This window comes from Rhea pennata, chromosome 1 (genome assembly GCF_028389875.1).
Source record: "Rhea pennata isolate bPtePen1 chromosome 1, bPtePen1.pri, whole genome shotgun sequence".
Taxonomy (NCBI): domain Eukaryota; kingdom Metazoa; phylum Chordata; class Aves; order Rheiformes; family Rheidae; genus Rhea; species Rhea pennata.
Window position 1 is genome coordinate 212,613,840 of NC_084663.1, and position 21,569 is coordinate 212,635,408.

The 21,569-nt window shown below is 43.5% G+C and overlaps 3 protein-coding genes across 7 annotated transcripts in view; 2 read left to right on the forward strand and 1 right to left on the reverse strand.

Moving 5' to 3' along the window:
• Positions 1 to 4,796, forward strand: part of INTS4 (integrator complex subunit 4) — a 34,418-nt gene extending 29,622 nt beyond the window's left edge. For both annotated transcript variants that reach the window (XM_062567402.1, XM_062567404.1), the window contains 3 exons: positions 11 to 154; positions 871 to 991; positions 3,066 to 4,796. In XM_062567402.1, the coding sequence (XP_062423386.1) occupies positions 11 to 154; positions 871 to 991; positions 3,066 to 3,259 (459 nt within the window). In that variant the 3' untranslated portion in view covers positions 3,260 to 4,796. The remainder of the gene's footprint in view (positions 1 to 10; positions 155 to 870; positions 992 to 3,065) is intronic.
• Positions 4,797 to 8,186: 3,390 nt separating this feature from the next.
• Positions 8,187 to 19,028, reverse strand: AAMDC (adipogenesis associated Mth938 domain containing). 3 transcript variants are annotated; one of them, XM_062567409.1, is made up of 4 exons: positions 18,942 to 19,028; positions 14,436 to 14,586; positions 12,133 to 12,228; positions 8,187 to 11,380 (listed from the first exon to the last, which is right to left on the reverse strand). In XM_062567409.1, the coding sequence occupies exons 2-4, from the start codon at positions 14,568 to 14,570 to the stop codon at positions 11,240 to 11,242; spliced, it is 372 nt and encodes a 123-aa protein (XP_062423393.1). In that variant the 5' UTR covers positions 14,571 to 14,586; positions 18,942 to 19,028; the 3' UTR covers positions 8,187 to 11,239. The 3 variants fall into 3 exon arrangements, with proteins under 3 accessions (XP_062423393.1, XP_062423392.1, XP_062423394.1); XM_062567408.1 differs by lacking the exon at positions 18,942 to 19,028 and adding an exon at positions 18,342 to 18,413; XM_062567410.1 differs by lacking the exon at positions 18,942 to 19,028 and adding an exon at positions 18,257 to 18,317.
• RSF1 (remodeling and spacing factor 1) overlaps positions 18,809 to 21,569 on the forward strand; it is a 57,387-nt gene continuing 54,626 nt past the window's right edge. The window contains exon 1 of one of the 2 annotated variants that reach the window (XM_062567405.1): positions 18,809 to 19,004. In XM_062567405.1, the coding sequence (XP_062423389.1) occupies positions 18,809 to 19,004 (196 nt within the window). The remainder of the gene's footprint in view (positions 19,005 to 21,569) is intronic. The other variant, XM_062567406.1, reaches the window with a different exon arrangement.

Consider the following 21,569-nt stretch of genomic DNA (forward strand, 5'->3'; position numbering starts at 1 on the left):
CCCCTGATAGCTCCACAGAGCTACTGCGACTATCATTGAGCCTACTGGTGAATCTGACAACCCCTTGAGGTTTACATCAGGCTTGGTAGTGGCCTTGGATGTTGATGCAACTCTGGAACATGTACAGGATCCCCAAGGAACTGTTAAAGTTCAGGTAAGGAGTTACTTGACGTAAGTGCGAGCAAGATTGTATTCTAGGGGGAGTTTGCATAAGGATGTTATTACTTTATTAGTAGCAGTGTTGAATTTCTGTGTTTTTAACACATGCATTCAGAAACTGGCTTGTATATCATGCACTGCATTGACTTACATCCAGGTCCTGAGAGCTTGCTGTGAGCACTCTGATGCTATTCTGTGCTACACACATGCTGCCAAAGGCACTCGCACGTTATGAACACGGACACTCAAACACACACTGGGGAAAAAGGCAGCTTATGTAATGGCAAGAAGGGAAGCAAAAGACGCTGCTCTGAAGCACGCAGAACGACATAGGTGTGTGCCTGTCTATATTTAAAATTTAGCTTTCTTCCTGCTGCTGAACCACTTATTTAAAACATAGCTAAGAAGGTGGCTGTGGTGTGATGTTAAGCAAAATATGCAAGTTCACTGCATAACAAAGAAATCAAATCCCCTGTTTACAATGCAGAGGAAGAAGCTGATGTCCACGTGCTTTATCCCATGTGCTGTTGTTCTGCATGGTAGGTTTGTGGCCATTCAATCTAGAGCAACTGGACTCCTGGCTCCGAGGCTAAGTACACCTTCCTGCCTTCTGTGTTCAGGCAAAAAACAAAACAACAGTGCACGTCATGTAAATCCCCAGTGCAGCTCTCATTCAGTGTTTCTTTTTCTTTATTTTTTTCCCCCCTATAGGTATTGTATCCAGATGGACAAGCACAGTTAATCCATCCTAAACCAGCCGACTTCCGAAATCCTGGTCCCGGAAGGCACAGACTGATAACTCAGGTTTACCTCTCGCACACAGCCTGGACAGGTAAGGTTCGTGATAAAATACGACGCGTTTGTGTTGCTGCCTGTTTTGAAGGTGGAGGATTGTGTCGTGCTTGATCCCAGTCTTTTGCGCAAAAGGTGTTCGCATCCGCACACAGGCTTCCTGGCATGAGGAGCCTTTAAATAGGAGGACACATGTTTAGAGTGGGGTCACCCGTTTCAGCGCAGAGCGAGACTGGCTGCTGGAGGCAGCCCTGCATCCTCGTTTAAAAGTAAGGAGTCATGGTAGACTGATCCATTCTCGTTCGTTGTTTCAGTTCTGACGGGTATCTGAGCATGGCAGAGAACCTTTGGAACTGTGTGTACTCGACAGTATAATTTCCGTGCTGATTAAAGTTTCACTCTTTTACGCCCTAAAAAACCCACCCTTTATCTCCGATGAAATATGCGACTCTGATGTTTGTGTTCAGTTGTAGTTGGCAGTCACACTTTCCGCGTACGAAAGTGCTTTGGAAATTGGTTTGTGGGATTTCAAACAAGAAAAGCAAAGAATTTTTTTTCATGGCTCCCTTTCTCCTGTTTTTTTTTTTTTTTTTTTTTAATCCCTTTGCATTTATTCAAATGTGGGCTTTTTTTTTTCTTTTCTGTGCAGTTTATTTTTTTGGTTAATAGGAGTCAGTGGTTTATTTTTTAACCAACTTTTTTTTTTTTTAACTGCAATGTTCTCTTTCACTTAGTCATTTTTCTACAGCACTTCCATAGCACATTCATTTATCCTGCTTCCTCTGTTTTGTTTTGGAGAAGAAAAAATGATATTGTTTCTGTGGCTGGAAGTATCTGGGTTTAAAGGCTGATCTGCTGCCAGAGGGAGCAGAATCAAGTTCTTATTTCTAGTTCTACAGTATTTGCTAGAAGGACATTTTCATTATGGTCCCAAGGGGTTCTGTTTTGGTGCCTCCCCTGGTCATTATTTTAATTAATTTAAATTTGACATTGGAACTTAAGCTTATAAAATGTGGCGATGGTACCAAGCGGGCAGTGGCTGAGAGAACCAAGTCAGAATTCGAAGTGATATCGGCAAAGTGGAGAAATCGCCTTAGTTCAAGAAAATTACTCATCGGTGACCACTAAAAAGTGTGTGTGTAGGAAGGAGAACATCCAGACCTAAAGGGTGGAGTAAGGGATGGATGCATAGTAGAATGAACAGCTACAAATTAGAGAGTTGACAGCCTGACAAGAAGTTGGATCTTACTCAGGGAGATGTTAGCTGAACTGTGGTATAACTGTGGAAAAAGATTATTTATTGTGCTCTGTTTGGTGGTGATAGTGTTTCAGCTGGGCATACTGCTGCAGTCTGGGGCACCACGTTGTCAAGATTACATAGACAGAATTACGTAGAGAAATGCACTGAGAAGAAGAGGTTTTGGTGCTGCGGTCTGTAAGAAAACCTAAAGCAATCACGTCCTGCAGTCTAGGAGCGAAAGTTTTGACAAGGATCTTGTTCCGCTCAGAATCGTATCATATAGAGCAAAAGCTTATTTTCATTATGACCGCTGGGAGAAGAACGAGACAAAATCACCTTACGTACTCTATGGACAGTTTTAGGAATACCTGCCTAACTACTGAGGTGGAAAAACAAGGAAAGAGGCTGTCTTGCAATGTAAAAATCTCCAACAGAAGACAATCTTTAAGTAGTCTGTGTTGAGAGTCTTAATCAGACTCCACCTAGATTTAACTTAGTCTTGCCATAAAGCTAGGGAACTAGGCCTTCTATCTTTTGACAATTATTTTTGAAGTTTGCTAATTTTAGGTTTATCATAGCATTCTCTTTTTAAGCGGTGGCTAAGAGGGAAGAGGGGGGGAAAAAAACAGTGCTTAGTTCTACCATACTGAATGTAATGACCAAATTAAAGTTTTAAACTTACCTTGAAAAATTAGTTTTTCAAGACGCTTTTGGGTTCTGATCTTGTAAACCTAGAACGGTTCTGTACTTAACCTAGAATAAGTAAGCTAAAATCTTGACCAATTTTGAACTGCAGTGAGTTATTTTGTTCAGCATCGCTTCTTCACTGTGTGATGATCGTTGTTTGGGTTATTCTTTTTTCTTTTCTCTTCAGAGCCGTGTCAGATTGAAGTGAGGTTACTGCTGGCCTACAATTCCAGTAGGAGCAAGGCATCTGCTAAAATTCCCAAATGCACCTGGAGCGACAGCACGGAGGCTCTCCCGCTGTCTGAGAATGGCATAGAGGGAACCATACCGTTCAGCAAACCCGTCAAAGTCTATATAATGCCCAAACCTGCCAGGCGGTGAGCAGTCCGTCACTGAAAGACACCTATTTACGTGATTCTTGGGTTACATGAGAACAATTTACATTCCAAGGTAGTGAACCAAGCCAACACAGTGTTACACTTGCACAAAAAGAGGTAAACCGTGATAAAACGGCTACTGAAGAACAAACGGTCTTCGCTGTTACAAAGAAGGTCGATCAATACGGGAGTTATTCGAACGGTTTCAAGGAATTGCGGACGTTCCCATATCGAATCAACAAAATCAAGGCAACTCTCGGTCAACGTTCCAGTGACTATTTCATTGGGCCAAACACTGCAGTTTTCACCTAACAAAAGTTTCTCTTCAAGGCCTTTAGGTTTCTTACTCAAGGTATTTACTGTGTAAATACTTAGGAATTTAAATCCATGTTATTTTACAACACTGAAATGAAATTAAGGGTTGGTTTCTCTTTCTGAATGTCTGAAACTTTTATTTGTGCATTGGTATCTAAATCCTTAGCAAAAAAAAAATTTCTAAAGTGCTGTTGTCCTTGTGTAGGAACTGCATCTCCAGGTGATATTACCAGTTGCCATAGGCTCAGTCCTGAGGTTCTTCACATCCTGTACGGCCGTATTGAAGTTAGTGGTTTTGGGGAGGGCGTAGATTGTTAATGTTGCAGGGCTGAGGGAGGAGGCACACGCTGGCTCACACAGCAGAACTTCAGTTAGCAGGACGTGGAGTTTAACTGAGTAGTAGCAATGCAACGCTATGTTACTTTTCTTTTTTTTTTCCTGAGGTGGAGTCATACATCTTTACCTTTGCATTATAACTCCCCTTTCCAGTTGCATATTTTGTTTGCCTTTAGGAACCATGTGATTGAATAGCACAGGCTGAAAAAAATACTAATCTTACTCCATTTAAGTTTTACAGAATTTGTTTCTGTGTGTTGATCTTTCTCCTGGACTGATCATGCTGAGATTAGAAAGTCCGTTTAGCTTTTCGTTTCTGCAACAGTTTTGGCAGTCAAACCTTTTCTGATCTGCTTGAAGTAGCTGAACACACTCTCAATTAAGCAGCAGTAAGTCAACGTGTCAGTGTTTCTCTAAGCAGGTGAGCTAAGAGGGACAGGAAGCCCTTTCCCAACGGGACGGGCACAGCTGCAGATCTGCAGTTGAGGACCAAAATAACTGGTCCAGTAGAACATCTGCGCCCCCTTCTCGTACCGCACTCTGCTCCTGGAGGGCTTGTTCTTGCTGGAAAAGTGATGCTCACGGCTGCCTTCTTGAAAAATGCCCGTTCATCACCCCCAAGTGCAAGACTATGTTTCAAAGGACTAAGGAACCTCCTATGATTCTTATCCTTTGATAGGATTTGCCAGGAGCACTTGAAGTGTGAAACTTGCTAGTACAGCAGCCGAATGTTACCTGTGTTTTATTAAATTAATTGCCAAAAAAAAACAGTATATGTAGCAGGTAAACAAAGTAGTAAAGAAATACCTTCCAGTTGTAAAAAGATTAGTTTAATTACTTATGCAAAAGCCTTTATATGGTTTCCTACAATAAAATTGGAAAACTCCTAACCTGTTTTGTGTTACTGTAAGCATGAACATGTGGGTCTGTGCTAATAAGAATTTTTTTTTTTTAATTTCTTCTATTTTAGCGCTGACGAGTTGTGGTCCCAAGGCCAACTCTATAACCATTCAGTTGCTTTAGGTGTTCATGTATTAAAAGTCCCGACTTTTAGAGACTGTATTTTTTATTTCAGCTTTAGGGCACTGGTTTGTAAGCCTGCTGCACAGCTGAGTTGTTACCATCTGACTTCTTTTTGGCATCCTCAGCGGAGTTCCTGCGGGACACGGGCAGATGTGCAACTCTGATTACGAAGCAGTGTCCTGGGCAGGTACTCGATGAGTTGAGCTATCACCACACACCTCAGTTTTCCACTTCCCCAGCGTCTGAGCGGTTTGTCGTCCCCGTAAAGACCTCTAAGCAGGATCGGGTCCGCGTGCGCGCAGCCGCAACCGGTGCTGTGGTCGGCAGAGCAGAGAGCGGGGGCCGAGCGGCGCTGATGGGCGGCACGATGAAGCGTTCGCACCGCTCCCTCTCCCGTGGGTGAACGCTCCCCGTCCCTGCAGTGACCGGCTCGCTGGCGTAAGCTCTGCTTTCCGTCAAGGTAGCCTGGTTGTCCTGTGGGTATCAAATTACAAGTTATTACTCGGTTCGGGGTCACAGGTGACCAACGTGCTACTACGTTTTGAACGTTTTCTCATTTACAGTATCAAAATCTCAGCCTCTTTATTTATTTATTTTTCTCCCGAGCACTAGGGCAAATTTCTGCTCCTTTGCTCCCCTGCGCTGTGTCTGAGCTCCTTTTCACGTAACGTACAAGGCGGAGATCACTCTCCTGTATTGTTGCCAACTGAAAATCAAATACTGAAAAAATACGGAAAAGTTCTTAATCTGTAATTTCAGGTGCCTAAAATCACTTGAAAATTTAAAGCCAATAAGGATGCTTTCAGTCTTGTACCAAGGGTATGTGAGAGTTGCCTTTTCTTCTTAATCTTGTCCTGATTTTTTTTTCCTTCTGATTCCTGGTTTGACTCTCAGAATTCAGCGGCTTTCCTTTCTTCCTTAGGTCTCGCCTATTCAAGCAGGATGACTAAATCATCCTCATTTTGGCCAAACTGAAGAAAATGTTCTGTAATGCTGGATGATTATTTTAAAATTCAGTGCTGAATGCTGGGTTTTTTTCTGTTGTGCTCCTTCCAAGATTCACATTTGCCCTTGTTTTTTTTCCTGCTGTGTAGATAAGCAGACTTGTAAACATTCCTTATACGTGGTGTTGCAGCAGCTCTTTGTGCCTTGTTCTTCTCACTTCAGCTAAGATTTTAGTTTGCTGCTGTTCTCTTGCTATTTTCTGCCCTCTTTTTGTTGAATATGTGACTCTATACTTGTGAGGGTTTCTTATTTATTTATTTTGAATCTGTGATTCTTTTCAAAGTATTTTTACTTCTAAGGGCATTCTTCACATCAAATCTTAACATACAGGAAATCTGAAAGGTATTTTTTTTAGAAGATAAGTAATGTGAGGTTTTATCTTAAGTCTATTTATTGACTTTTTTTTTCCTCCATCCATGTTTAAGACATCTAGGTTTTTCTTCGCTCGAGAATTCTGGAGTTTATTCAGAGATGTAGTTCAGAATCTTTTATCTCTAATGAAGGAGGAACATAGGACTTCAGATCACAGTCATCCAAATGCTGGCAGATTCGGTTCTACCAGACGTCACCTCCATCCCTGGAAGGGTGATGGAACAGCTCATCCTGGGTATCATCTCTAAGCATATGGAGGAAAAGAAGGTGATCAGGAGTAGCCAAGATGGACTCACCAAGGGGAAATCCTGCTTAACCAACCTGATAGCCTTCTAGGATGGAATGACTGGCTGGGCAGGTGAGGGGAGAGCAGTGGACGTTGTGTACCTTGACTTCAGCAAGGCTTTTGACACTGTCTCCCATAGCATCCTCCTAGAGAAGCTCAGGAAGTGTGGGTTAGACGAGTGGACAGTGAGGTGGATTGAGAACTGGCTGAAAGGCAGAGCTCAGAGGGTCGTCGTCAGTGGCGTGGAGTCTAGTTGGAGGCCTGTGGCTAGTGGTGTCCCCCAGGGCTCAGCCCTGGGTCCCATCCTGTTCTACTTCTTTATCAATGACCTCAATGAGGGGACAGAGTGCCTCCTCAGCAGGTTTGCTGATGATCCCAAGCTGGGAGGAGTGGCTAATACACCAGAGGGCTGTGCTGCCATTCAGAGGGACCTGGCCAGGCTGGAGAGCTGGGCGGAGAGGAACCTCCTGAGGTTCAACAGGAGCAAGTGCAGTCTCCTGCACCTAGGGAGAAATAACCCTGGGCACCAGTCCAAGCTGGGGTCTGCCCTTGTGGAGAGCAGCTCTGCAGAGAAGGACCTGGGAGTGCTGGTGGATGACAAGTTGGCCATGAGCCAGCAATGTGCCCTTGTGGCCAAGAAGACCAATGGCCTCCTGGGGTGCATTGGGAAGAGTGTTGGCAGCAGGTGGAGGGAGGTGATCCTGCCCCTCTCCTCAGCCCTGGGGAGGCCTCATCTCGAGTCCTGCATCCAGTTCTGGGCTCTCCAGGACAAGACACACATGGAGCTACTGGAGAGAGTCCAGCACAGGGCTACAAAGATGCTCAGAGGGCTGGAGCACCTGCCCTGTGAGGAACGGCTGCGAGAGCTGGGCCTGTTCAGCGTGGGGAAGAGAAGCCTGAGGGGGGATCTGATCAATGTGTACAAGTACCTGAAGGGAGGGTGTCAAGGGGATGGGGACAAACTCTTTTCAGTTGTCCCATGCGAAAGGACAAGAGGCGATGGGCAGAAACTGAAGCACAGGAAGTTCTGCCTGACCGTGAGGGGGAATTTCTTCCCTGTGAGAGTGATGGAGCCCTGGACCAGGTTGCCCAGAGAGGTTGTGGAGTCTCCTTGTCTGGAGATCTTCAAGGCCTGCCTGGATGCAACCCTGTCTACCCTGCTGTAGGTGACCCTGCTGAGCAGGGAGGTTGGACTAGACGATCTCCAGAGGCCCTTCTGACCTCAACCATTCTAAGATTCTAGGAGTGGGAATGTAGCAGCACCATGCAGCATGAGGCTGGCTCCACTGAGGCTGAGCAATCTAGAAGCAAGGGCAAATAACTTGCTTGAAAAGTGTAACAGCGTTCAGTCCCCAGCCCCTGTGCCTTTTACCTCCCAGTTAGCTAGAGCACCAGGAAGCCGGCAAAGAGAGAGGATGACTGAACAGTTCAGTTTCGTTTAACTTTTCAGATTTAATTATACACGGCCTCTGTAAGGGGGGAGGGGGAAGCCTATCTCTATATGTTTTTAATTTCAAATTCATAATTAGACTGCTTCAGATTAACAGAGCCAATTCTTAGAACTTTGAAACTAAATAATGCAACTGCCAAGAAGTTATTAAAGCTGTGAATGAATTTATTTGGAACACACTTGAAGACTGTGAGCCATTAACTCAAGTGTGGCATGGCTTCAACATTAAAAAGGTATACAGAATCTAAAATAAATAGAAATAAAACCGAAGTTATTTAGAAGGAAAATTAACAATGTGTGCATTTTAATGAGGACCATAAACCGTCATCCTGAGATATCACACACGTGGGTTTCCTTTGCATCTTGTCTTATGCTGGTCCAAGTTCCTCAATTGCATGCACAGCCATAGATAGAATCAGTATTTTCATCTTATTTCACTCGCATGTTCCAGTCTGTTTTTTGGGGGCTGCGCTGGCTGCGTTTTCCAGTTTGGTTCAGCTCTATTGATGAGACTTTATTTTAAAGTTTGAAGGCAGGCAGCTGCTAGGCTTTGCATAGGTGATGTCTGATGTCCCTTAAAAATGCTGCTCATGTTGCATTCAGTTGAGGCTTTTACGGCCTGCCTCTCCTTGCTGCCAGATCATGCATGCTGCCTCACAAAGATAAGCGCTGGGGACTGAACCGCTCAGTGGCAGGAACAGCTGGGCTGGAATCTTCTTGGCACCGAGCCCAGAAGTGGCTTTATTTTAATGAGTTTGTCAGGGTGGGAGTTCACAGCCTACTGGGAGATGGTTTTCATGGTGGGAGGCACAAGTGGTGTATGTGAAAAAGCCTACCCTATAAAGTGCATTCCCATGATTTAGGCTAAGATACCTTTATTTTAAAAATTATTTATTGCTTGAGCTTAAAACAGCAGTTTATTAAAGATACCAATTTTGGTGAATCAGGCTCAGCTGTTTCCCCATGTAGCAAGGCAGCTTCAGACACAGAAGAAAATCTGGCTTTCGCTGACTGGAGCAGGCTCTTTTGTGGGAACTGACAAAAGCTGACTCAGGAAACTGTGACAAGCACAGTAACAGAAAATAAGGATGCAAAGGACTTACAGCACATCATCTCCTTGTTGACACTGAACTTCTGTGCTGATGGCTGCAGGATGCCGTTTACCCTTAAAGAGAAAAATCCATTTCTCTGCACCTCCCCATTTTCGGAGTGGAGTCTTCCATATCCCACTAGTTGCCAAACAAAAGGAACAATTAAAAAGCTGCAGCATAAGACAGTGTGAGGTGCACCTCTAAAAGTCACCTGGCAGAGCTAAGAAGGCTCAGCTCCTTCCATGGTTTTTGCAACCAGCTATATAATATTTCTCTGAAATACAAATACAGCCTTTGATATTTTTCTCAAATGAAAGATGCATGCCTATCCGTTTTGTTGAATGTGGCTTCCTCCAGAAAGTGATTTCAGTGCCATGTTAATATGGCAAGGAGAGGAAAAAAATAATGGTGTGGTATGTAGCAGCTGGAATTGTTCTCTTAGCAGAGGCCTTACCAAGCATCTTCCTACTTAAGGCTTTCTTGAACTCTTAAAGCTTAAGAAATAGTGCAACTGTATGATGGTGACTGAAAGAGTCAGACCCCACTCCACTGTAAGGTAATGCCTTAACGCAAAATAAAGTTTTGAAAGTCTGTGCAGATTGGTAAGGACTTGTTCTACTGACATTCTCTTGAAAAAAAACCAGAGTCTTTTGGTGGTTCATCTTCTATCTTATACAAGGTAAACTACTCAGAAAAAATGTCATAGCATTGACGGCTGTGTCAGTGAACACAAACACAGCTGAAGAGGCAGTTCTTGCTGTTTTAGCTACAATTTTGCCTTAAATGTAGCCACACCATTAAAAACGTTACTAAGAGATGGTAAGATAAAAACTCCATATTGCTAAGTACTCACTTTCCCTTTGCTTTTACACCACGTTGTATTTTGTGAAATAAAAGGTTTTTAAAGCTTAATAGAACAAACTGAAAAAAAGAATACATCATTTTATAAAAGGTTATTCTTGACTCTTGGGAAAGTCATTCAGTTCTCATACAAATGCAAGCCTCTCCACCACGACTTTGGATAGCTCTAAGAGCCTCAGGGCTTTTAGCAGTGTTATCTCTGCACTTCTGCTAATACGCACGGATTTGATCAAAAACTAGTGAGCCTGGTGAAAAGAAATCTACGATAAGTCACTTATAACTGATCATATTAATAGAAGCCCACCAAGCAGGAGAAACGGTAAGAACAGGAACAACAGTAAGAATGTGAGAAAGTTCTAAAATCTTCACTGTAGTAATGTACTTGCTGGCACAATGTTTAACTGATCATCATTACCTGATGATTAAGAATTCCAACAGCCATTCCCAGCTTGCTAGCAGCATCGTAATAGCAGCAATTTAGTTCAGACTAATTTCCTACAGGCTGACATTTTTATATTGCAAACTAATTGATCAGTCTATTCATTTTAAAAAGCTAGAGACTTTTAAATTGAAAGGCATTCTACACTTTCATATTCATGATTAATGGGAAAATTCCTTACAGCCCAAATTTTATGTTCATACCTTGTAAACCTTTTTCCTTTTCTGGTTCAACATAAAATTTAAAAGTGCCAAGTTATGTGAGATTCTTGATTTATCACAAAAAGAAATAGTTAATATCCTGAACAAAACTGCCAATAGGAAGCAGAGCTAGCGCTTTTTAAAGCCCTTTAAAATGCTTTATTTTATTTAATAATGCTTATCACCACTTCTTGTGTACTATTTTATCCTATTTACCAAATATCTAATAGCTATATTGCAATATTTAATGCAGTTGTGATCTATTTCCTGATAGAAATATTCACAACCTAAACTTAATTTTTCACCTGTTTCCTAAATTAAAATAACCAGAATATGAACAATCTTCAGAAGAAGATTAGGTCAAATTCAAGCGTGTATGGATACATTCTGCAACTCAACAATTTTCTGTCACTAATAAACTCCATTTTCAAGCACTCAATTTGTTTAAATCCTGAACTGCTAAATTATCCTTGCATTTTAGATTTTCAGCCTACATTAACGCCTTAGCACTTTGCACGTAAGTCCACTCCGTTGACTGTAATTTGATTCAGTCAGAAAGTATATCCATGTTTTGGCTGAGGTCAGGGACGCTGTATAACTGATGTTTCAACATGTTGAATGGAAGACTCCTCCCACTTTGACACCTCGAGCAGCCAGTGCATTGTACTCTTCTACAGCCTTCTCTGTCTGTAAGACCAACACATCAATCCCATTTTTCTTAAGATAGTCCACAGTAGACGGTGGTACCTGAGAAGAGGAAGGGACAAGGAAGGGCAATTATTAGAATCTTTTCCCCGTATAGAGACAGTTTGAAGGAAAATAGGTACTGAAAACATTTGTTAGCAGATGCCCTGAAGGTATTAACAAACTGGTAGTATGCTAAGAAATTTTTAAGATTGAGACAAATTTTTCTGTTCAATAAAGCAACTTGCATATACATCTCTCCCATTTCTTCTTAGTAGTTTTACATACAGCCCTTTCTTAAGGCAAGAAATAGAATTTGACAAACAAATATTGAACGTAAGGTGTTATTCAGATCACCAAAAAGTTACAGAATTTCTTCTTATGAAGGGAAACACTTCTGAGCTTTCTGCAGCTATCTGTTTATCTGTTGAAATTACACTGCCAAAATTACTAACAAAAATGTCTCATTTTCAAATTATTTACAAGAAGCTAGAGAACTAGTCAATAATCTGTATGGAGGGGGGCGTTAATGACATTTTGAAAATTTCTCCTTTAAATTTTGCTCCTCTAGCAGAATGTAAACCTGCTTACTGTTCCCTGTTGATACTAACACACAAGGAGCTCAAATGATGTTACTTTCAGGAAGACAGTCACTAGTGGCAGGAGCTCAGATATGCTAATTCAGCATTCTGATTTTTTTTCTGCCTTAGAAGAGCATCCCAGTTGATCTTCCCCGTGCCCCACCCCACACACACACACAGAGACAAGGAAAAAACAAACAGCTCCTGTATGTTTATCAGAGAACAAAAACCTACCTGCAAAGCCTCACTCATGCCACGACCAATCACTACAGTTTTAACGCCCTTCTTGACAACTTCTTCAAGGTCAGCTGGTTGCACTCCTGGAGAATGCTAAATGTCAGGAGGAGAAAACATTAGTCTTTGTACTGAAAGCATAAACCAGGAAAGATTCAGCTCTGGAAACATTACATAGCTTAACAGGACAAATTAGCTAAACCAAAATGTAAAACTACTCTCTTTCCTATGTGCATGTACATGCACACACAGAACTGGTCAATTCAAAAGGTATATAAAGTTACAAGCAGATGAAGAATGATAGTTCTTCAACTGGATCCATAAATACACCTATAATGTTTACATAAAGGTTTATTATGTTACACTAACTCTCCCCTTCCCCCCACTTCAGTTTTTGTGTATCTCTATATGGCGAGAAGTAAGACATTGTACAATTTCTAGGCAGAAGTTTGACCCCTCTTCAGTTTGCAACCGTTTTTTTTTTTTTTTTCTTTTTTTGTGGGGGTTAAATTCTATAAAATACCTTTCCTCTTCTCTGTCTCTCTTACAGGATTTGTATGTTTTTTAAGTGGACTGAGCCTAGCTTTTCATTTTAGTAGGCAATCGTGGAATTCTAAAGAAATTTATTTTTAATGGAGATGCTCATAAATCTGGATTCCCTATCCTCCTTGCTCTTTCAGAAAATACTACATTCCTTGGATTAATTAAGGTCAAAGCATCAGCTTAACAACTGGGTGTAAGAGGGATAAAACTGATCTAAAGCAGCAGCTTTAAAAGTGGTCTATATAATGGAAAACCTAAATAGATGGAGTTTGGTTCTTGCTGATGTAAAAACGACGCCAGAAATCCTGCCTCTCTAAATAATCCAACTGCCTCCTCTCCCCTTTCCCCCTCCCTCCCCCGTTCTGCCTTTCTTTTAACATAGACCAATTTGTCTTCTTTTAGCTGGAGGAATCCTCTAAGGACTTCTATGAACTTATTAAATGATCAGGCTGAATATCAAAATGTGATTGAGCTAGAAACTATTTGGGAGCTTTTCAGCTATTATATCTGTTCTGCTTTTCCAGTCATATGGGCACATAAATCCAAAGAACAATATTGTTAAAATTTGAATTTCTCTTGTCAAACAAACAAACAAAAAAAAAAGCATCCTTTTCTTCAAACTGCCAAAGACTGAAAATTCCACTTTACATAATCAGGTCATTCTTACACATAACAAGGTACTGTTAAAAGATTACATATACAACTATCTTTCTCTTCGCAAAGTATGGATATCTTTGCATGAAAGCATTATAATATGTACATGGTGCACTGAGAAAGTTAAGTTGCATGCTTAAAAATTAAAAAGCTTAAAAATTTCACCAGAAAGTTATATACAAAGTTCTAAAACTCAAGGTTCTGTCCTTCAGTTGTGTCAAAATGAATTCAAACAGAGCTCTGGAAGGGCCTTTGCGGATACAGCTCCAGATTCTAAGACATGACGAGTATGTAGGCCTTTTTCACTTTAACCTTTGCTTATAAACTGTGGATTTTTTTTAACCAATTCAGCTATCCAAGTACAAGCTCTGCTATGGAAGAATGTACCAACACAGATTTCCTGGTACCAATTAAGATGCTTCTCAATCTGGAACATCAATAAGTAGTTTTATATGGTTATGATAGCATGTACAGATAGAGTTTACCGAATGCAAAAAACCTGCAAGGATACACACTTGGAGTATCACTATATAGACAAGACACTGTGTGCTTAACCAGCCTGTGAGCTTTCCACGAAGGAACTAACGTTCATGACACAGTTTCCATATCCTTCCTCTGTAATAACTATGAGGGACTTCACTCTCAAGGATAGTGACATAAACTAACCCACATGCATGCTCAGTTACTGTGGAATTCTTCTGACTTCCCATCAATTTATTCCTATCCCACTCAGGACAACCGTTGTTCCTCTAGGCATATCTTCAGTATGAGAAAGGTTGTTACTAGCATCTTATTACAATTGCATTCTCAATCAAACACAGAACACTGTTTGAGGGCCCAATCTGTGCAGCTGTCCAGGAGGACTGGTGGCAATAGCTGCTACTCCCTGTCACCCATGTGAAGTACTGTGTCTGCAGCCCTCCGACCTCTTTGCACATTTACTTCTTAGACAGACTTTCTCCATTTCTTCTCAGGAAACGTTTAATGGTTAGAAAGAAGCAACAGGCAGCCTGCTGAACATCTGGTTGGAACTGTAATAACTGTCCTTTGGACCATTCTCACAGTCTCATTTAAAATGGAAGGTGAAAAGCAAACTGCAGGCTTACATTAGTCCCGGTTTCTCGCCAATCCCAGGTTCGGCTTCCTCCTGGCCATACTTTGCAGTCCTTGTAAATTGTAGGACAGCCTTTCACCTTCATCTGACCCCATGAAAGGGAAGCAATTTCAGGGGAAGACATCATAAAGTTGAATCAAGGTCTGGGAAAAGGATATTTAATACATAATATCAAGCTAACATATGTAGTACATAATTAAAAAAAAAAAAAAATCTTGTCCCAAGGAGCTTGGAAGGAAAAGCTATGACAGACATTATCCACGTGATTTTTGTGACAATAGAAATGAATCGAGGATCAGTAGATTTGTTTAATTAACAGTCCTCCTCAAGATTTTGTATAGGATCTTGAACCAAACATTTTACTTGCTGTATCTGTAGAAGAATCAGGTGCCAATTTTTACACCAAACAACAGGAATCAGGTCCCAAAATATCCTTCCATATCTGGCTTTTAATTTTTTCCATAAATATATAATGATAAAAACACAGTCCTAAAATATGTGAGATTTACACTGGCTATATGGCCATCTAAACCATTTCAGGATATAGAAATAGGTTCATTAATTTGAGATGGTGAATGAGGTTAAAAAAATCCCCAAAGAACATATTATTGCTTTATCAACTTTTATTCAACGCTCAAGAAAGACTGATGTAAAAACAAGAAAATAGCTACACACTGGACTCTAACAGATTTTACATCTGTATACTTCTCTCGATAAAGGCAACGTTGAACAGAAAAGGCATTAAGAAAGCAACGGCACTGCCACAGCAGACAAGACTTCAGACACCTGAAGAGGTCAGGCCTTCTCTGTCGAGGTAGAATCAACTATAATTACTTGTTCTCTACAGAAATCAAGTCTCCCTAGGTAATTTCTTGGGACAGCTAAGCACCCAAATAATGTTTTTTTTTTTATAAAGTCTGAGCTAAATCTTTGCTTTTTCACTTAAAAAAAATATTTTTAATCCTTTCTAAGTGACAACAGCTTAATCTGTGTCATTTCCACCATCTTTTATTTACCTGAACACTTATCCCTCCCGAGTCTTTTTTCCTTTCTTTTAGATTAATTAAACTTCAGTTCTCTTCAGCCTTTCTATCAGTCATGTTTTCTGAATGTCTGCTTATTTCCTCTGTTTTTCCCTGAAAGCCAACAATTGGCTGCATCTTTCTTTGACATCTTTTGCCTCAAAGGAGACAAAGTGTTCCAGCTAAGACCTTATCAGTGCTGCCTATAGAAAAACTCTGCTTTTTGGTATTAGGCACAGTCATTTTTAGATCTGCTATCACAATCATAGCTGCACATCAGTGGAAAGGGAAAATGCCCTAGAAAGAACTACTTGACAGTACCACGAAAATACCTGTGCTCTTTACAGTACTTCAAGTCACTGCAATCTGATCTCTGGTATGATTCTGGCACTAGATTGCAACATGTAAGTCACACAGTGGTACTTAGAAACGGTTTAGACTAGCACAACAGTGAATTGACAGTTCTCCAGGGTTATGACCTCTCTGCCCTTCCTGTTCAGGGGAAAGGCAAAAAAAAGAGGATGGTCTGAAATCAACACCGAGGACAGGACAGGACAGGACAGGACAGGACAGGACAGGACAGGAGAGGAGAGGAGAGGAGAGGAGAGGAGAGGAGAGGAGAGGAGAGGAGAGGAGAGGAGAGGAGAGGAGAGGAGAGGAGAAGGCTGGTTGCATCTGCAATTAAGAGAGTTCTGCTCATTGCTGTTCCAAAAAATCTTAGTGGTAGATTCTTCCAGATATCCAGATTCTCTTTTTCTTGTTTTTGTTTTAAATTGTTCAAATTCACCATGAAAATCAATCTTAGGAACCCTGGTGCTACTGAATAAAGAGCCCTCTCAAAACAGCAACCTTTGGATGAACAGGCTTATAGTCCTCCTAGAAGCATTGCCACCTCCCTTCCTGCCTTACAGCAAACTAAAGTATTGCCAGATAAGATATGTTCTTCTCTGATTGCCGGGAATGAATGTCAGTACCCTGCTTCAAATGTTGCATTAAGTAAAAAAAATAATTCTTTTGGATACAGCAAAGGAATGAGGCTGCCAGAGCTTCTATTTCCACAGAATGCAGGGGCAACTTTCTTGCTTGCTCCTTTCTGAAGTCCGTGACATGCGCGCCTTGCCAAGCAGCTGTGAATGACTGCAATTTGTCTAGATTCATATGCTTTGGATTCCCTCATTACACATCTGCAGTGCATTGGGTTCATATGAATGTTCCTATGTGGTTTTTTTCCCTGCTGAATTGAGATGATAGCAGAAGAACTAGCACTAGTTCCAACAGAATAGATATTACCTGTGAATCAAAATGTAAAGGCAGAACCAACTCATCAAAGTTGTCTCCGAAAAAAGAAAATTTTGCCTGCTCTAGTCTTGTGATGAGAGAACAGAATTCTGGAGTTAGAAGAACTGGAGGTTAAACAGAAGGGAATGATATTCCTTTATTCTGATAATACTGCCAGAGAATATTAGTAAGATCAATTGATCATCTGAATTAATGAGGATATCTTAAATGGAAGTGAATAAGAATTAACCTCTTAAAGAGGACTTTGGACATTCTTGATGAAGGTCATAGTCTAATCACTAACTAGCAAGGATTAGAAAAGTATTTCCCCATCAAATGAGTTATTCTTTAATTTTTCATGGTGACATTTGCTGAAACGTACAGTACCAGTAAAGATCAAAAGAGATAGTGAATTATAAGACTCACAAATATGATCTAAAATAGCAATTTCTTTGAACTGTAGTACTTCAAATATGAAGGAGTGATGAGGAGAAACGGATGAGAAACCTATAAGCAAAGCTATGATAGTTTAAAAACACTGGGAATACAAGAAGCTGGATAGCCTACAAGGAAGCAACACAGAAGCTTATAGGAGGACACTATATTGAAAGAAAGAAATGAAGTAATGGTTAAAGATGCCACAACAAAAAATAGCAGAAAGCTGAGAATTAAGCCAACAAAACTTGACATTAAGCACAGGTATGCAAAATGGTGGATTTTAAAGTTTCCAGCATGTCTAACTTCCATGAAGTCAAACCTTGCTTCAGAGTAGTATCCATCAGCAAAAACTTGGATAAAAAAGAGGAATGGGAGTAATGTATCAAAGTAAATTGTATTAAGATAGCATAGAAATGAAGTTTCATAAAAATCAATGCTATCCTGAGATCAAAGAGGATAAAGGCAAAACGGTAAATCAGCATACACAAAGTTCTGGACAGAGAAATTCCTGTAACATGTCAAAAGAACATCATTCTCCAAAACTGACTGTGAGCAGGATACCTGGGGCAGGGAAGTTATTGGGTGAGGTGACCGAGGGTGTTCCACTCCTAAGAGAAGAAAGTGGAGAGAAGTAGTGTGAAAATGAGGGAAGGAGGGAGGCAGGACGGGAGCCAAAGAGAAAGATCCGAGCGAAGCATTAGCAGAGCAGGGAGGAGGGGGAACTGCGGTGAACCCAGAGGAGCAAGGCTGGGGAAGGCAGGAGCTTGAATTTACGAAAAGAGCGGCACAGGCGAGTTCTGGAAATCCAACTGAAATTAGCGGTTGAGTGAGGGCCTCGTCCCCGGCCGTTTGCTCTCTAGCGAAGCAGGTAGCGCAACGCAGCGGCCGGACCGGACAGCGGGGTCAGCAGAGAGGCGACGGCCCACCGCCGAGCGCCCCAGGCGACAGCGCTGCGGCAGGACCGGCCTCCGCTCCGCTTCCCGGAGCGGCACCGTCCTGCTCCCAGCACGGGCCGGGGGAAGAGCCTTACTCCACTTTTCCACCCGCGGCCGCTTCGGCTCGGCAGCGGACATACCCTCACCCTCTCCCTGAGGCGATCCGTTATGACCGTTAACGACCGTTATGCACCTGCCCCCACACGCGCGCGCGCCCTCACTCACCGCCAGCGCGCGCGCGCGCGACCCCCTGCCCCGCCGCACGCAGCCTCCGCCGCTCGCCGCGAGAGAGGGCAGTGGGGGAGCGCGGCGCCCTCATTGGCCGGCGCTACCTGCCGGCCCCGCCTCCGCCCTGAGGCATCACATAGGGGCCGGCGTTCTGCTCCCGCCCCCGCCGCTCCGATTGGCTTCCCGGCGCTCGTCCCGCCCCCGTCACAAAGAGCCCCTCCCCTTCCCCCCGCCGCGTCCCCGCCTTGTTTTCATTCCCGTACCACACGAGGCGCGGCGGAGGTGGCTCGTGCCGCTCTAGCCGCCGTCTCCCTCCCCACCCCGGGCCGCCCCGCCCTCCCGCTGTTGCATTGTGGGATAGTGGTGCCGCGGCCCCGGGCCGCCGAGCGCGGCTCGCGAGCGCCCCCCTCCCTCCCTCCATCTCCTCCCCCCTCCCCAGCTCCTTCTCCATCCTCAGGTCCAAGATGGCGGCGGCGGCTCCTCCGGCTCCATCTCCGCCTCCCCCTCCTCCCTCCGGCCCGTGTTGCCCGGGCTCGTGGCCCAACTTCGCCGTCGTCTGCTCCTTTCTCGAGCGCTACGGGGCCTTGCTGGACCTACCCGAGCTGCCCTTCCCGGAGCTGGAGCGCGTCCTGCAGCCGCCGCAGGAGCCCGGAGACCAGGGTGAGCGGCCCGGGTACCTTTCTCTCTCGGTCCCTCCCCCCCTCTCCCCCCAGGCGGTGTGGGGAGGGGGGGGGGGGAAGCCGTGGGGTGAACACGGACGGGGGGGGCCCGAGGCTCTTCCTCCCCCCACCCCCGCCTCCTCCCAGCCCCCGGGGGGTGGAGCGCGCTGAGGGAGAGGAGGGGCCTGGGATTCCCGGAGTGAAGCTCCAGAGGGGGAGGCGACCCCCCCCACTCCGTATCCTTCACCTTCCCCCCCCCCCAAACACACACACAACCGGCCCTTGTTTTTTTAGAGGGAGCAGCTTTTGCTGGGGGGTGGGGAAGGGCCAGGGAGGTGCCTCTTCCCCCCCTCCCCTCGTTGAAGGGGGACTCTCCCTCCTCTCACCCCCCAGCGTCGCTGCGACCCCCCCCCCGGCTTTGCACCCCTTGCACGGGTGGGGTTTTTGCAGAAAAAAACGAGCTTAAAGGGATGTTTTTTGTTCAGGCTAAGCCTGGCAGGGAGTCTCCTCCACGGGCACCCCTCCCCCGGCTTGAGGGGGGGGTTGCTCTGCTGTCCTCCCCTCCTCCTCCCCCCCTAAATATGTGTGTGTGTGTGTGTCCTCTCTGTGCTCCCCTCCTCAAACTAGGAGAGGAGGGGGAGTGAGGCAAGGCAGTGTCCTGGTCCTCCTCCCCCCCCCCATGCATGTAGGATGAGGTTTGGGGAGCAGAGAAAGGGAAGCCTTGAGCTTCCTCCCCACTGCTCCTATTGTAGGAAATCTCCTCCCCACAAACACAGACATCCATTGTGCGTAATCTCCATCCTTGTCCTCTCCCCCCCCTCCTTTTAGCTGGCGTGGGGGGTAAGCCCATCGCCTGCCCCTTCCCCACTGCCACCTGAGCTGTGAGGGGGCCCTGTGAGGCCGAGGGATGGGTTACGTACACTCCACTGTTTTCTTTCAAGCTGCTCCTGCTCTCCTCTCGCTTCAGGAGCAGCAGCGATTTGGTTGCCAGACTCTCTGATTTCTGCTCTGTGCCATGGATGTGGGAGGGCCTGGGCAGGAGAGCGGCCTGGGGGAGGGCTGCGTGGAGGCGGCTGCAGGGATATAGAGGGGAAGGTGCTTGTTGCTCTTGGTCTCTGTCTCTTATTATTGGTTTGGTTGTTGCCTCTGCACTCTTGCCACATAGGGAGACCGCGGAGCTCACGGCGCATGCTCGTCAGGCCCCATAGAAACTTCCTGCTGCTGGAGAATCCCAGCTCTGGGCTGCTTTTGGTCCAGCAGCCCCTGCTTTCCCCTAAATACGTGCATGTAGACCTCCCTCCCCTGTCAAACTTGCCCTCTGAGGGAGTGGGGGATTTTTGATAAATCGAGATGTAAGCCCTTCCTCTTACAAAGGAAGCTGCTTTTTGCAAAATGCAAACATCCTATCTGTGAGTTCACAGTAAGCTGCTGAAGTAGAATGATACAAGATTACTTAAACTTACTGTCTCATTATGTTTTCTGTTGCCTAATTAATGCAAAAGGAATATTTGAGATTCCCTGACTTCTAAAAACAGTATTAACTTTCTTGAATGTATGTATGTATTTTCAACTCTGCAGGACTTCTCTACCCCTTATGTTATGTAAAGGACTTGTTAGAACAGGCACGTGTTTGTTTTGTTAAGGTATCACAAAACTTATGAATAAAAGCAATGAATGTACGTTAAAGAATGTGAGTTTTCAATGAAGATATTCATTTTAAAGTAACATCTGTAAAGAAAACTAACACTGAATGTGCGTCTCTGAATGTAAATGAGTATGTAAGAGAAATTTTTCTGGATGAATTGCAGAATGAATTCAAGTAAAAAGGCACAGGAGTGACCTGTATTTTAAGTACGTGAAACTTGTGCATTTGTTAAAAATCTTCCAATTTTTTAATAATTCCCCTAGTCATCCAATTAAAGTTATCGGTAGAATAATGACTGCTGTGCAGCTCTTTTTAGAACACTTCCAATTGATTTGAATTATGGAGTTTGTGTTATGGATTGCTGTTATACTTGCTATTAAAAAAAAGTCTATTTTTCCCCTTTTTATGAAGGGGGAGGGGAACCAGGTTTTGCTCATTGCTTTAGAACAAGCTCCAAAAGTGGGAGCAATTTCTAACTTTTGAAAGCACAGTCTCTAAACTGCTTGATGTTGCAGGTGTTTGGGTACAATTAGAAAGTGTATTTGCTTGCATTTGCTTATCTTTTAGAAAAGAATGTGTGGAAGTGAAAAACTTAAGATTTTAGTGATTCTTAAAGCTTTGTGTGATAGATTATTTATTTATTTTAACCAAGCAGGAAAAAAGAAACCAACTCATTGAGCATGCTTTGTGCTGCTGTTAGCTCTTTTCTAGTGTATTTTGTGCTTTTGGGAAAGCTATTGCAATGACTTGATATGTCTGTATGAAATTGTTTAAATCAGTCCCCTAAATGGTCCTTTTTTTTTTAAGGGTATAGGTTTTATGTTTGTTAAACTGGTTGAGTGAAAACTGAAGTAATCCTTTTTTCTGAACTTCTATTTGCCAGTGGTATGTAGTTTTACTTGGATAGCAAAAGAGATTTGG